Source organism: Agelaius tricolor, unplaced genomic scaffold (genome assembly GCF_023055355.1).
Source record: "Agelaius tricolor isolate 1412-34295 unplaced genomic scaffold, bAgeTri1.0.p SCAF_41, whole genome shotgun sequence".
NCBI classification, from domain to species: Eukaryota; Metazoa; Chordata; class Aves; order Passeriformes; family Icteridae; genus Agelaius; species Agelaius tricolor.
In genome coordinates, this window is record NW_027269301.1 from 2,526,160 (window position 1) to 2,542,402 (window position 16,243).

The 16,243-nt window shown below is 49.1% G+C and overlaps 1 protein-coding gene and 1 long non-coding RNA gene across 8 annotated transcripts in view; one reads left to right on the forward strand and one right to left on the reverse strand.

Annotated features, from left to right (window-relative positions):
* Positions 1-4,746: 4,746 nt before the first annotated feature.
* Positions 4,747-16,243, reverse strand: part of ENTPD4 (ectonucleoside triphosphate diphosphohydrolase 4) — a 35,170-nt gene continuing 23,673 nt past the window's right edge. For all 7 annotated transcript variants that reach the window (XM_071454849.1, XM_071454850.1, XM_071454853.1 and 4 more), the window contains 4 exons: positions 14,881-15,193; positions 12,274-12,359; positions 10,395-10,556; positions 4,747-5,776 (listed from right to left, as the gene is read on the reverse strand). In XM_071454849.1, the coding sequence (XP_071310950.1) occupies positions 5,551-5,776; positions 10,395-10,556; positions 12,274-12,359; positions 14,881-15,193 (787 nt within the window). In that variant the 3' untranslated portion in view covers positions 4,747-5,550. The remainder of the gene's footprint in view (positions 5,777-10,394; positions 10,557-12,273; positions 12,360-14,880; positions 15,194-16,243) is intronic.
* LOC139603860 (uncharacterized) lies at positions 10,568-11,087 on the forward strand. Its single transcript, XR_011683834.1, has 3 exons — positions 10,568-10,693; positions 10,728-10,880; positions 11,004-11,087. It is a non-coding gene; the product is annotated as an uncharacterized lncRNA (long non-coding RNA).

The following is a 16,243-nucleotide window of genomic DNA, read 5'->3' on the forward strand; positions in this document are numbered from 1 at the left end:
TCAGGGGCTGGAGGGTGAATTCCCCCCAGGAAGCTCCTGACAAAACGCGGGAGGGACAAAGGATCCCCCCACACCCATTCCCTGATGGATTCCCACCCCAGGAGATGGGGATGGAACAGGGAAAATGAAGATTTTTCCCCCAAAAACCACGAAGAGAGGGAATTTCTGGGAAGGAAAAGGAGGAGAAGCGCAGCTGGGGCCGGGGGCAGCGCTGGGAATGCGGCGCCAGCGCATCCCGGGAAAGGCTGGGAGTGAGGATTGGGCGCTTCTGCCCCTTCCTGAGGCACCGAGCCCGGAATTCCCGGCCCTTCCCGGCAGGGGGAGAAGGGCCCTGCCCCAAGGGAGCCCCGGAGGGAACCGGGAACGGGAGCCGGGAACGGGAGCCGGGAATGGGACCCGGGGGATGGGATCCGGGAATGGGATCCGGGAATGGGATCTGGGAGTGGGATCCAGGAATGGGATCTGAGGGTGGGAACTGGGAGTGGGATGTGGGGGTGGGAGCCGGGAATGGGACCTGGGAATGGGATCCAGGAATGGGATCTGGGGGTGGGAACTGGGAGTGGGATCTGGGGGTGGGATCCGGGAATGGGATCTGAGGGTGGGAACTGGGAATGGGATCTGAGGGTGGGATCCAGGAATGGGATCCGGGAATGGGATCTGGGGGTGGGAACTGGGAGTGGGATCTGGGAATGGGATCCAGGAATGGGATCCAGGGATGGGATCTGGGGATGAGATCTGGGAATGGGATCTGGGAGTGGGACCCAGGGGATGGGAGCCAGGGATCAGATCTGGGGATGGGATCCAAGGATCAGATCCAGGGATCAGATCTGGGGATGGGAGCCTGGGATTGGATCCAGGGACAGAATCCAGGGATCAGATCCAGGGATGGGATTCAGGGATCAGATCCAGGGACAGGATCCAGGGAAGTCACCTCAGGAGCCCCCAATCCCTCAGGCCTTGGGAAAGGCTGATCCAAGGAAAAGGGAGAAGAGGCAGGAACTGAACGGGGTCGGGCTGGGGAAGGGGAGGATGCTCAGGAACACTCCCGGGAAATCCCAAATCCCAAATCCCTCCTCAGCCTTTAGGGAAAACCTGGGAGTGCTGATTCCCTGTGCCAGGCAGGAAACGCATCCCAACAGGGACAGGGACACAGGGAAGGGACAGGGACATGGGGAAGGGACACAGGGACAGAGGGAAAGAACACAGGGACAGGGACACAGGACACAGGGACAGGGACACAAGGAAAGGACACAGGGACAGAGGGAGGGGACAGGGACACGGGGAAGGGACAGGGACACAGGGAGGGGATCCAGGGACATGGGGACAGGGACATGGGAAAGAGACCCAGGGCAGGGACAGAGGGAAAGGGACACAGGGACACAGGAAAAGGACACAGGGATGGGACAGGGACACGGGGAGGGGACAGAGGGACAGGAACACAGAGACCCAGAGACACAGGGAAGGGACAGGGGCATAGGGGAGGGACACAGGGAGGCAGTGAGGGGACAGGGACACAGGGACAGGGACACAGGGACAGGGACACAGGGAGGGGCACGGGGAGGGGCACGGGGAGTCCTCCAGGCCCATGCCAGCTCTCAGGAGCTTCACGCGTTATTTGATACCAACAATGGGGCCTTGGGAACAACAATGGAATTTCGGGAACAACAATGGGGCTTTGGGGACAACAATGGGACAATGTTTGGGGACAGTACCGGGACTTTGGGGACAACAATGGCCCTGGGGAGGGACGAGGTGCCCCGGCCCCGGCGCTCACCGGTCCCGGCGGTGCCGCCCCCTCCCTCTCCCTCTCCCTCTGGGGCCATTTTAGGGCGTTCTCCACACGGGAACCCCAAGGGAAGGAGGGGAGGGGGGCGTTAAAGGGCCGGGGAGTTTTGGGGTCGTTCCCTGCCCTGCTCCCCTCCCTCGCCTGTCCCTAAAGCACCTGCAGAAGGAAAATGGATTTTGTCAGGGCAGGAAACCCCAAATCCCAGCGTGGGTTGGGAATTCCAGGCTGAGGATCCCAAAGGAATCCCCCCCCCTCAGCGCTGGGATGGAAAATCCCTTTGGGTTTTCTCCTGGTGGAGCCACAGGAATATCTGGGGGGATCATCTGGGCTAAATTTGGGATTAATTTGGGGCTTATTTCCCCCTCAGGAGATGGCACCGGGTTCTGCCTCCTCTGGCTGAGCCCACCCTGCAAATCCTTGGGATCCCTGGGATTTGGGATCTGTGATTTCTGGGATGTGGGATCTGTGGGATTTAGGATCCCTGGGATCTCTGCAATGTGGGATCCATGGGATTTGGGATCTCTAGGATGTGGGATCTGTGGGATTTAGGATCTCTGAAATGTGGGATGTGTGGGATTTGGGATCTGTGCGATGTGGGATCTGTGGGGTGGGGGATCCCTAGGATTTGGGATCTCTGAGATGTGGAATCAGTGGGATTTGGGATCTCTGGGATGTGGGATCCATGGGATTTGGGATCTCTGGGATCCCTGATATGGGATCGGGGATCCATGGGATTTGGGATCTCTTGGATTTAGGATCTCTGAAATGTGGGATCAGTGGGATTTGGGATTTCTGGGATTTGGGATCTCTGAGATGTGGAATCAGTGGGATTTGGGATGTCTGGGATTTAGGATCTCTGAAATGTGGGATCTCTAGAATGTGGAATCAGTGGGATTTGGGATGTCTGGGATTTAGGATCTCTGAAATGTGGGATCTCTAGAATGTGGAATCAGTGGGATTTGGGATCCCTGGGATTTGGCATCCCTGGGATCTGGGATATGTGGGATTTTGGATCCCTGGGATGTGGGATCTCTGGGATGGGCAATCTCTGGGATTTGGGATCCCTGGGATGTGGGATCCATGGGATTTGGGGTCTTTGGGATCCCTGGGATGTGGGATCCCTGATATGGGATCTCTGGGATTGGGGATCCGTGGGATTTGGGATCTCTGAAATGCGGGATCTCTAGAATGTGGAATCAGTGGGATTTGGGATCCCTGGAATTTGGGATCCCTGGGATCTGGGATATGTGGGATTTTCGATCCCTGGGATCTGGGATCCCTGGGATGGGCGATCCCTGGGATTTGGGATCCCTGGGATTTGGGAGGGATGAGGGAGGAAGACAAACAAAGCCAAAGAAGCCCCCAGAATCCCAAACCTTGGGTCCCTCCCAGCAGAATTCCAAGAGGGACGAGCTGGATGGAAAACCCTTCCCAGGGGACATTCCCAAAAAACCAAACCCTGGGATTTCAGTGGGGAAATGAGGAAAATCTCCTCATGAGGCCAATTAATGGCAATTATGGTCACACCCCTGTGTGACACCGAGGGGACACCAAGAAATCCCTGGCACAGCAGGAATGGCCTGGCCAGGGATGGGGATTAAATCTGGATTTTAAATCTGGATTTTGGGTCCCTTCCCACCCAAACCAGCCTGGAATTCTCTGCTCCTCCCTCCAATGAAAGGAAATTTATTTTATGAACAATTGCCCCTTCAACTTTTTAAAACCTCATTTATTTTTTCCTTAATTTTTTCCTAATATTTTCGTGATTTTAATTTTTCCTGATTTTTCCCTGATTTAATTTTTTCCCAATTTTCCCCATGATTTTAATTTTCCCTGATTTTTCCCTCAATTTTATTTTTCCCTGATTTCATTTTTTCCCTGATATTTTCCTGATTTTTCCACTGACTTTATTTTTTTCTGATTTTTTCCCAGATTTTTCCTGTTTTTTTTCCAGTTTTCCCCCTGATTTTAACTTTTCCCCCTTTTTTCTCTGATTTTATTTTTTTCCTGACTTTATTTTTTCCCGATTCCCCCCCCTTTTTTTTTCTGATTTTTCCCCCTGATTTTATTTTTTCCTGACTTTATTTTTTCCTGATTTCCCCCTTTTTTTTTTCTGATTTTTCCCCCTGATTTTATTTTTTCCTGACTTTATTTTTTCCCGATTTTCCCCCATTTTTTTTTCTGATTTTTTCCTTGATTTTATTTTTTCCATTTTTCCCCTAATTTCATTTTCTTTTCTGATTTTCTTCCCCTGTTTTTTCCCCAATTTTCCCCCTGTGATTTTTATTTTTTCCTGCTTTTATTACACTTTAATGCCTTTTTTTGCCTTTTTTCCCCCCTTGCTGCATTCGAGACTCTGCCACTTCTCCCTGGGTATTTCCAAGCCCCACAGGATTTTTTTAAAAATTTAATCCTGAAATTGGAGATTTGGGCCAAGGAGAAGAGGAAATTCCAGCTCTGGCAGGGTCAATTTTGGGATCATTTTTATCAGCCCTGATTTTCTAATCCCAATTCCAGCCCTGGATTTTCTCATCCCTCACCCGAAACCAGATTTGGATTTAAACTCTGCCAAAACTCGGATTTTGTCAGCTTCAAAAATATCCTTTACCAAAGGAAGGTGTTTGGAATTGTGAAGGTCCAGAGAAAGATTCTGCTCCAAAATTCTGCCCCAAATCCAGGGAATTCTGACTCCAGCCAGGGGAGGAGCAGAAATTCAGCACCCAAACTGAGGTGGAATTCAGCCTAAATTCTCTGTACAAAGGTAAAAAACCATCAAAACCAGACCATAAAACAATTTCAATGATCCAGACTTTTAGATTAATTATGATAAAAAATGTATCCAGTTCTCCAATAATGAAACAATCCAATTTTCCTGCATTTTCCCACCTTTTGAAAGTTTTCCAGCTGGAGAATTAACAAATAAAATTAACAAATAAATTAACAAATAAAACACCCAAAGGTTCATAGAAATCCCACTTTTAATCATGGACAAATTGACTTTCAAGTAAAATCAACAGTTTTAAATAAAATATAAATTACCAGAGGACTTGGAAAGACCCTGTGCACGTTCTCCTCTGCTTTTCCAGTTCTCTTCACATTCCTGGAGTTTCTGGGAGGTCTCTCCACAATTATGGAACAGAAAATTGGGATTAAAAGCAGCGACTGGTGCCACTGGGAGGGCGAAAAAGGAGGAAATCCTTTTCCCTCTTCCAAGGAAAAAAAGGAGGGAGCAGAAGAGATGGAAGCAGTTTTTTATGGAAGCACAGCATTGGATGTGAGGGATTTTCCTTCTCCATCCCAGGAGTGATTCCAGAAGGGAAAATCACAGAAAATGCCCGAAAAGGGTTGGGTTTTTGTTGTTTTTTTCCTGCTTTTGGAACTTGTTGTTATTTGAGACCCCAAAGTGAGAGCAGGGATGGCAGTGCTGGAATGCAGCAAGGAAAATCCAAACTCATTCCAATCCCATTTTCCCATTTCCAATTGGGAAAACCCAAGCTCATTCTGGGATTTCAGCCTCTCCCAAAGGTGGGAACTCAACTCATCCTCTCCTGCACGCCCCCAAGTGCAACATTCCCAACAAAATCAATTTTATTTTTTGGCATTTTTCCCTCACCGCCCCATTCCCCCGGAATTCCCAAGCCCGCCCGGAATTCCCAACTCCGCTTCTCCGAAAGGGGCAAAAAAAACCAAAAAGGGGGAGGAACCCTGAGGCAAAAATGGCTTTTTTCTGTGTGTGTGTGTGGATGGAGGGCCCAGCCTGGAGCCTACCCCGGGGTTTTCTGCGGGGGGAGCCCCTCGGGCAGCCAGAGGGGAGCGGGGCCGGCGCCGGGCGGCAGCGGCCGGCGGTGGATGCGGCGCAGGCGGAGCAGGTAGAGCAGGATGGAGAGCAGCACCACCAGGAAACAGGCCAGGAACAGGAAGTGGTTGTACACAAAGGAGAAACTCCTCCAGTGGGAGTGAGTGCCACGGAAATTCTCCTGCTGGATGTCCCTGGGAAAGAGCAGAGGGACAATGGGAACGTCTTAGAGGTAAAGTTCCACTGTGAGCTTGGTGAGAATAGAGCTCATTGGGAGGAATAAGCTCTAAAAAGTACAAGGTGAGGAGCTAAAACCCACGAATTCCCATCCCAAAATTCTCCTCCCAAAGGCTTTTCCAAGATTTTTGAGAGGATGTCCCTGGGAAAGAGCAGAGGGACAACGGGAACGTCTTAGAGGAGGAATTCCACTGTGAGCTTGGTGGGAATCAGAGCTCATTGGGTGGAATAAGCTCCAAAAAGCACAAGTTGAGGCTCTAAAAAGCACAAATTGAGGCTCTAAAAAGCACGGATTCCCATTCCCAAAATTCCCCTCCCAAAGGCTTTTCCCAGATTTTTGAGAGGATGTCCCTAGAAAAGAGCAGAGGGACAACGGGCACGCTTTGGAGGCAAAGATCTGCTTCCAACCTGATGGGAATCAGAGCTCATTGGGTGGAATAAGCTCCAAAAAGTACAAGTTGAGGCTCTAAAAAGCACAACCTGAGGTTCTAAAAGCCACGAATTCCCACCCCAAAATTCCCCTCCCAAAGGCTTTTCGCAGATTTTTGAGAGGATACCCCTGGAAAAGAGCAGAGGGACAACGGGAACGTCTTAGAGGAGGAATTCCACTGCCAGCTTGGTGGGAATCAGAGCTCATTGGGTGGAATAAGCTCTAAAAAGCACAAGTTGAGGCTCTAAAAAGCACGGATTCCCATTCCCAAAATTCCCCTCCCAAAGGCTTTTCCCAGATTTTTGAGAGATGTCCCTGGAAAAGAGCAGAGGGACAATGGGCACACTTTGGAGGCAAAGGTCTGCTTCCAACCTGGTTGGAATCAGAGCTCATTGGGAGGAATAAGCTCCAAAAAGCACAAGTTGAGGCTCTAAAAAGCACAAGTTTCCATTCCCAAAATCCTCTCCCAAAGGCTTTTCCCAGATTTTTGAGAGGATGTCCCTAGAAAAGAGCAGAGGGACAACGGGCACGCTTTGGAGGCAAAGATCTGCTTCCAACCTGATGGGAATCAGAGCTCATTGGGTGGAATAAGCTCCAAAAAGTACAAGTTGAGGCTCTAAAAAGCACAACCTGAGGTTCTAAAAGCCACAAATTCCCTCCCAAAATTCCCCTCCCAAAGGTTTTTCCCAGATTTTTGAGAGATGTCCCTGAAAAAGAGTAGAGAGACAACGGGAACGTCTTAGAGGTAAAATTCCACTTTGAGCTTGGTGAGAATCAGAGCTCATTGGGAGGAATAAGCTCTAAAAAGCACAAGTTGAGGAGCTAAAACCCACGAATTCCCATCCCAAAATTCCCCTCCCAAAGGTTTTTCCAAGATTTTTGAGAGGATGTCCCTGGAAAAGAGCAGAGGGACAACGGGCACGTCTTAGAGGTAAAGTTCCACTGCCAGCTTGGTGAGAATAGAGCTCATTGGGAGGAATAAGCTCTAAAAAGCACAAGTTAAGGCTCTAAAAGCCACAAATTCCCACCCCAAAATGCTCTCCCAAAGGCTTTTCCCAGATTTTTGAGAGATGTCCCTGGAAAAGAGCAGAGGGACAATGGGCACGCTTTGGAGCCAAAGATCTGCTTCCAACCTGGTTGGAATCAGAGCTCATTGGGTGGAATAAGCTCCAAAAAGCACAAGTTGAGGCTCTAAAAGCTACAAATTCCCTCCCAAAATTCCCCTCCCAAAGGCTTTTCCCAGATTTTTGAGAGGATACCCCTGGAAAAGACCAGAGGGACACCAGCCGTGCTTTGGATCAGAGCTCATTGGGTGGAATAAGAAAAAAAGCACAAGCTGAGGTTCTACAAAGCACAAGTTGAGGCTCTAAAAATCACAAATTCCCATCCCCAAATTCCTCTCCCAAAGGCTTCTCCCAGATTTTTGAGAGGATGTCCCTGGAAAAGAGCAGAAATGCTCTGGAGAAAAAATTCCAATTCCAACTGGGCTCAGGGCAGGAACCAGAGCCCATTTTGAGGGACATGATCTAAAAATCACAAGTTGAGGCTCTAAAAACCACAAGCTGAGGATGTAAAAAGCACGGATTCCCATTCCCAAAATGCTCTCCCAAAGGCTTTTCCCAGATTTTTGAGAGGATGTCCCTGGAAAAGAGCAGAATAACAATGGCCATGTCTTAGAGGCAAAGTTCTGCTTCTAACCAACCAGGTGGGAATCAGAGCTCTTTTGGGTGGAATAATCTCTAAAAAACACAAGTTGAGGCACTAAAAAGCACAAGTTCCCATCCCTAAAATTCCCCTCCCAAAGGCTTTTCCCAGATTTTTGAGAGGATGTCCCTGGAAAAGACCAGAGGGACAATGGGCACGTCTTAGAGGCAAAATTCCACTTCCAACCAGATGGGAATCAGAGCTCATTGGGTGGAATAAGAAAAAAAACACAACCTGAGGTTCTACAAAGCACAAGCTGAGGCTCTAAAAATCACAAGTTCCCATCCCCAAATTCCTCTCCCAAAGGCTTCTCCCAGATTTTTGAGAGGATGTCCCTGGAAAAGAGCAGAAATGCTCTGGAGGCAAAATTCCACTTCCAGCTGGGCTCTGGGCAGGAATCCGAGCCCATTCTGAGGAACGTGATCTAAAAAGCACAAGTTGAGGCTGTAAAAGCCACAAGCTGAGGCTCTAAAAATCACAAATTCCCAACCCTAAAATTCCCCTCCCAAAGGCTTTTCCCAGATTTTTGAGAGGATGTCCCTGGAAAAGAGCAGAGGGACAATGGGCACGCTTTGGAGGCAAAGATCTGCTTCCAACTGGGCTCAGGGCAGGAATCCGAGCCCATTTTGGGGAACAGGATCTAAAAAGCACAAATTGAGGCTCAAAAAAGCACAAGTTGAGGAGCTAAAAACGACAAATTCCCATCCACAAAATGCTCTCCCAAAGGCTTTTCCCAGATTTTTGAGAGATGTCCCTGGAAAAAATCAGAGGGACAATGGGCACGCTTTGGAGGCAAAGATCTGCTTCCAACCTGGTTGGAATCAGAGCTCATTGGGTGGAATAAGCTCCAAAAAGCACAAGTTGAGGCTCTAAAAGCCACAAATTCCCACCCCAAAATTCCCCTCCCAAAGGCTTTTCCCAGATTTTTGAGAGATGTCCCTGTAAAAGAGCAGAGGGACAACGGGAACGTCTTAGAGGCAAAGTTCCACTGCCAGCTTGGTGAGAATAGAGCTCATTGGGAGGAATAAGCTCTAAAAAGTACAAGTTGAGGCTCTAAAAAGCACAACCTGAGGTTCTAAAAGCCACAAATTCCCACCCCAAAATTCCCCTCCCAAAGGCTTTTCCCAGATTTTTGAGAGATGCCCCTGGAAAAGAGCAGAGGGACAACGGGAACGTCTTAGAGGCAAAATTCCACTGTGAGCTTGGTGAGAATCAGAGCTCATTGGGTGGAATAAGCTCTAAAAAGCACAAGTTGAGGCTCTAAAAGCCACAAATTCCCTCCCAAAATTCCCCTCCCATAGGTTTTTCCCAGATTTTTGAGAGATGTCCCTGGAAAAAAGCAGAAGGACAACGGCCATGTCTTAGAGGCAAAGTTCTGCTTCCAACCAGGTGGGAATCAGAGCTCATTGGGTGGAATAAGAAAAAAAGCACAAGCTGAGGTTCTAAAAATCACAAGTTCTCATCCTCAAAATCCTCTCCCAAAGGCTTCTCCCAGATTTTTGAGAGGATGTCCCTGGAAAAGAGCAGAAATGCTCTGGAGGCAAAATTCCACTTCCAGCTGGGCTCTGGGCAGGAATCCGAGCCCATTTTGGGGAACAGGATCTAAAAAGCACAAATTGAGGCTCAAAAAAGCACAAGTTGAGGAGCTAAAAACGACAAATTCCCATCCACAAAATGCTCTCCCAAAGGCTTTTCCCAGATTTTTGAGAGGATGTCCCTGGAAAAGAGTGGAGGGACAACGGGAACGTCTTAGAGGCAAAATTCCACTGTGAGCTTGGTGAGAATAGAGCTCATTGGGAGGAATAAGCTCCAAAAAGCACAAGTTGAGGCTCTAAAAGCCACAAATTCCCTCCCAAAATTCCCCTCCCATAGGTTTTTCCCAGATTTTTGAGAGATGTCCCTGGAAAAGAGCAGAGGGACAACGGGAACGTCTTAGAGGCAAAGTTCCACTGCCAGCTTGGTGGGAATAGAGCTCATTGGGAGGAATAAGCTCTAAAAAGTACAAGTTGAGGCTCTAAAAAGCACAACCTGAGGTTCTAAAAGCTACAAATTCCCACCCCAAAATTCCCCTCCCATAGGTTTTTCCCAGATTTTTGAGAGGATGTCCCTGGAAAAGAGCAGAGGGACAACGGGAACGTCTTAGAGGCAAAATTCCACTGTGAGCTTGGTGGGAATAGAGCTCATTGGGAGGAATAAGCTCCAAAAAGCACAAGTTGAGGCTCTAAAAGCTACAAATTCCCTCCCAAAATTCCCCTCCCAAAGGCTTTTCCAAGATTTTTGAGAGGATGTCCCTGGAAAAGAGCAGAAATGCTCTGGAGGCAAAATTCCACTTCCAGCTGGGCTCTGGGCAGGAATCTGAGCCCGTTTTGGGGACGAGGCTCTAAAAAGCCCAGTCTGAGGGATCCCCACCCCTTCCCAAGGTGCTCTCGCTCTCGGGGTACCTGAGGGGCAGGAAGCGGGTCCGGTAGAGGATGGCCCCCAGCGTCCACTGCACCTCCTTGTCGTAGACCTGCAGCGCCGTCTTCAGGCTCCCGTAGCTCTCCGGGAAGGAAAAGCCCCGGTGGAAAACCTCGAACATCCAGGCAGACTTAAAGCACTGGAACCTGGGGAGAGCAGGGGGGTCAGCCAGGAAATGTGGGGTCAGCCAGGAAAAATGGGATCAGCCAGGAAAAATGGGATCAGGGACAGTGGGGTCAGCCAGGAAATGTGGGGTGAGCCAGAAAATGTGGGATCAAGGACAGTGGGGTCAGCCAGGAAAAATGGGATCAGCCCAGAAAGATGGGATCAGGGACAGTGGGGTCAGCCAGGAAAAGTGGGGTCAGGGACAACAGGATCAGGAAGGAAAAGTGGGACCAGCCAGGAACAGTGGGATCAGTCAAGGACAGCGGGATCAGGAACAGTGGGATCAGTCAGGAACACCGGGATCAGTGAAGGAGGAAGGGATAAGCTCAGCTCAGCATTACAGCAATTGCAGAGCAGAATTAAACATGGAATTCTCAACTTTTGCAAGTTTTTTTCCCACTTTCCATGAAATGGAAAGGCCTTGGCAGTTCCGTGTGGGATCAGTCAGGAACAGTGGGATCAGGAACAGTGGGATCAGTGAAGGACATTGGGATCAATGAAGGACATTGGGATCAGTCAGGAACAGTGGGATCAGGAACAGTGGGATCAGGAACAGTGGGATCAGTGAAGGACATTGGGATCAGTTAAGGACATTGGGATCAGTGAAGGACATTGGGATCAGTCAAGGACATTGGGATCAGTGAAGGACATTGGGATCAGTCAAGGACATTGGGATCAGTTAAGGACATTGGGATCAGTGAAGGACATTGGGATCAGTGAAGGACATTGGGATCAGTTAAGGACATTGGGATCAGTGAAGGACATTGGGATCAGTCAAGGACATTGGGATCAGTTAAGGACATTGGGATCAGTTAAGGACATTGGGATCAGTGAAGGACATTGGGATCAGGAACAGTGGGATCAGTGAAGGACATTGGGATCAGTTAAGGACATTGGGATCAGTGAAGAACAGTGGGATCAGTTAAGGACATTGGGATCAGTGAAGGACATTGGGATCAGTCAGGAACAGTGGGATCAGTCAGGAACAGTGGGATCAGTTAAGGACATTGGGATCAGTTAAGGACATTGGGATCAGTTAAGGACATTGGGATCAGTCAGGAACAGTGGGATCAGTTAAGGACATTGGGATCAGTGAAGGACATTGGGATCAGTGAAGGACATTGGGATCAGTGAAGGACATTGGGATCAGTCAGGAACAGTGGGATCAGTTAAGGACATTGGGATCAGTGAAGGACATTGGGATCAGTGAAGGACATTGGGATCAGAGAGAATGGGTTAAACTCAGCTCAGCATCCCAGCAACCGCGGGGCACGATTAAATCTGGAACTCTCAGCTTTTCCAAGGGAATTTTTCACAATTCTCAGACCTTTCCCAAGTTTTTTTCCCCACTCCCAGTGATCCAGCAAACGGACAGGGCCCGGCAGGAGCAACTTCCTGGCCAAAGCCGAGCCCAAAGCCCAGCCCAAAGCCGAGCCCAAACCCAGCCCAAAGCCCAACCCAAAGCCCAGCCCAAAGCCCAACCCAAAGCCCAACCCAAAGCCCAGCCCAAGCCCAGCCCAAGCCCAGCCCAAAGCCCAGCCCAAAGCCCAGCCCAAGCCCAGCCCAAGCCCAGCCCAAAGCCAAGCCCAAAGCCAAGCCCCAAGCCCATCCCAAGGCCAGCCCAAGCCCGGCCCAAAGCCGAGCCCAAGGCCAGCCCAAGCCCAGCCCAAAGCCAAGCCCAAGGCCAGCCCCGCTCACTTGAGCCGGTGCAGATCCGCGTGGGGGGCGTAGAGGCCGCGCTCGAAGCGCTCCCGCAGCACCGACCACCGCGTGGCACAATAATCCTGCAGGAAATCAGAAAAACGGGAAAAAGGGAATGATCCCAGCGCTCCTCCCGCCTGGAGAGGGAAAATCCCACCTGAAAAAATCATCTGAAACAGCAAACATCACAAAGGAACAGCAGCTTGCACCGCCGGTAAGGAAAATCCCAAATTTTGGGGGAAAATTTTGACGCACATTTGGAATTTGGGGTGGAATTAATGTTAAACTCTTGGAATTCGGAATGGAATTAATGTTAAACTCTCTGGGAATAACCAGGATCCCAAATTTTATAGGAACATTATTTGGAATTTGGGGTGGAATTAATGTTAAACTCTTGGAATTTGAGGCGGAATTAATGCTCAACTCTCTGGGAATACCCAGTAAAGAAAATCCCAAATTTCATGGGAATATTTTATCCACATTTGGAATTTGGGGTGGAATTAATGTTAAACTCTCTGGGAATATCCAGGATCCCAAATTTTATAGGAACATTATGACCTGCATTAGGAATTTGGGGTGGAATTAACGTTAAACTCTTGGAATTTGAGGTGGAATTAATGTTCAACTCTTTGGGAATATCCAGTAAAGAAAATCCCAAATTTCATGGGAATATTTTAATCCACATTTGGAATTCGGGGTGGAATTAATGTTCAACTCTCTGGGAACATCCAGTAAAGAAAATCCCAAATTTCATGGGAATATTTTATCCACATTTGGAATTCGGAGTGGAATTAATGTTAAACTCTCTGGGAATATCCAGTAAGGAAAATCCCAAATTTCATGGGAATATTTTGATCCACACTTGGAATTTGGGGTGGAATTAAAGTTCAGCTCTTGGAATTTGGGATGGAATTAATGTTAAACTCTTGGAATTTAGAGTGGAATTAATGTTAAATCTCAGGAAATGTCAAGGATCCCAAATTTCCTGGGAATGTTTTGATCCACATTTGAAATTTGGAATGGAATTAATGTTAAACTCTTTGGGAATATCCAGAATCCCATATTTTATGGGAATATTTTGATCTACATTTGGAATCTGGGATGGAATTAATGTTAAACTCTTGGAATTTAGAGTGGAATTAATGTTAAACTCTCAGGGAATATCCAGGATCCCAAATTTCATGGGAATATTTTAATCCACATTTGGAATTTGAGGTGGAATTAATGTTCAACTCTTGGAATTTGGGGTGGAATCAATGTTCAACTCTTTGGGAATATCCAGCAAGGCAAATCCCAAATTTGTGGGAACATTTGAGCCACATCTGAAATCTGGGGTGGAATTAATGTTCAACTTTTGAAATTTGGGATGGAATTAATGTTAAACTCTTGGAATTTGAGGTGGAATTAATGTTAAACTCTTGGAATTTGAGGTGGAATTAATGTTCAACTCTCTGGGAATATCCAGTAAGGAAAATCCCAAATTTCATGGGAATATTTTGACCCACATTTGGAATTCTGGGTGGAATTAACATTCAACTCTCAGGGAATATCCAGGATCCCAAATTTTCTGGGAATATTTTACTTCACATTTGGAATTTCGGGTGGAATTAATGTTCAACTCTCTGGGAATATCCAGTCAGGCAAATCCCAAATGTTGTGAGAACATTTTGATCCACACAAAGAGTTTTGCTGCAGGACTTTGGGAATAAAATCCTTGTGGATGTTCTAAATTAGGAATGGATCCCTTTTCCTTCACCTGTGCAGCTTTGGTGATTTTAGGGATTTGGGATCTGTTAAAGCAATGTTTTTCTGCAAGGCCTAGGGAATAAAATCCTTATGGAGAGATGCTCAAAATTAGGAATTTATCTCAATTTTTCACCTGTGCAGCTTCAGTGAATTTATGAATTTGGGATTTCTTAAAGCAAAATGCTGCTGCAGATCTTTGGGAATAAAATCCTTGAGGATGTTCTAAATTAGGAATTGATCCCTTTTTTCACCTGTGCAGCTTCAGTGAATTTATGAATTTAGGATCCCTTAAGGCAATGTTTTGCTGCATGACATTTGGAATAAAATCCTTATGGAGAGATGCTCAAAATTAGGAATTTATCTCAATTTTTCACCTGTGCAGCTTCAGTGAATGTATGAATTTAGGATCTCTTAAGGCAATGTTTTGCTGCAGGACTTTGGGAATAAAATCCTAATGGAGAGAAATTTTAAATTAGGAATTGATCCCCATTTTTTCACCTGTGCAGCTTCAGTGAATTTAGGATCTCTTAAGGCAATGTTTTGCTGCAGGACTTGGGGAATAAAATCCTTATGCAGAATTGTTCTAAGTTACGAACTAATCCCCATTTTTTCACTTGTGCAGCTTCAGTGAATTTATGAATTTGGGGTCTCTTCAGGCCATGTTCTTCTGCAGGAGTTTGGGAATAAAATCCTAATGGAGAGAAATTTTAAACTAGGAATTGATCCCCATTTTTTCACTTGTGCAGCTTCAGTGAATTTATGAATTTGGGGTCTCTCCAGGCCATGTTTTTCTGCAGGATTTGGGGACTCAAGCCCTGATGGGCGCTGCTGTGACCGGGGCCGGTCCCGCCTGCCCACCTGAGCAGCCCTGGTGAACCTGGCTGCGCTGTAGTCGCCGCCCATGCGCAGCACGTCCTCGGTGCAGTAGTAGAACTCGGAGAAGCCATAGAATTCGCTGCTCTGCAGGCGCAGGGGGGGCTGCACGACGCCGTTCAGGGAGCTCCCGGTGCCGTTGGTTCGGTTCAGCAGCGGCCGCAGCCGCTCCCGGCACAGCTGGAAGTCGCCGGTGCCGCGCAGCTGCAGGCGCAGCCCCCGGTGCCGCAGCTCGTCCTGCGCGTCCCGCGGCAGGCACGGGTCCGGGACCGGGGCCTGGGGGCTCAGCCCGGCCTGCCTGGGACAGAAACCGGCAAAGCCTGGCTTAGCAAGGCCTGGCTGGGACGAGGGACAGAGACCGGCAAAGCCTGGCTTAGCAAGGCCTGCCTGGACAGGGACAGGGACCGGCAAAGCCTGGCTCAGCAAAGCCTGCCTGGACAGGGACAGAGACCGGCAAAGCCTGGCTTAGCAAAGCCTGCCTGGGACAGACAGAGAGCGGCAAAGCCTGGCTTAGCAAGGCCTGGCTGGGACAAGGGACAGGGACCGGCAAAGCCTGGCTCAGCAAAGCCTGTCTGGGACAGGGACAGAGAGCGGCAAAGCCTGGCTTAGCAAAGCCTGCTTGGGACAGGGACAGAGACCGGCAAAGCCTGGCATAGCAAGGCCTGCCTGAGACAGGGACAGAGACCGGCAAAGCCTGGCTTAGCAAAGCCTGGCTCAGCAAGGCCTGCCTGGGACAGGGAGAGAGATCAGCTAGGCCCGGCTCAGCAAGGCCTGCCTGGGATAGGGAGAGAAATGAGCAAGGCCCGGCCTGTCTGCCCAGCAGCCTGGGGACAGACTGACAGCCTGGGGGACAGACTGACAGCCAGGGGACAGACTGACAGCCATGGGGACAGACTGACAGCAGGGGGGACAGACTGACAGCTGGGGGGACAGACTGACAGCCTGGGGACAGACTGACAGCCTGGGGACAGACTGACAGCCATGGGGACAGACTGACAGCTGGGGACAGACTGACAGCCTGGGGACAGACTGACAGCCATGGGGACAGACTGACAGCCTGGGGACAGACTGACAGCTGGGGACAGACTGACAGCAGGGGGGACAGACTGACAGCCATGGGGACAGACTGACAGCCTGGGGACAGACTGACAGCCCGGGGACAGACTGACAGCCATGGGGACAGACTGACAGCTGGGGACAGACTGACAGCCTGGGGACAGACTGACAGCCCGGGGACAGACTGACAGCAGGGGGGACAGACTGACAGCTGAGGACAGACTGACAGCCTGGGGACAGACTGACAGCAGGGGGGACAGACTGACAGCCATGGGGACAGACTGACAGCCTG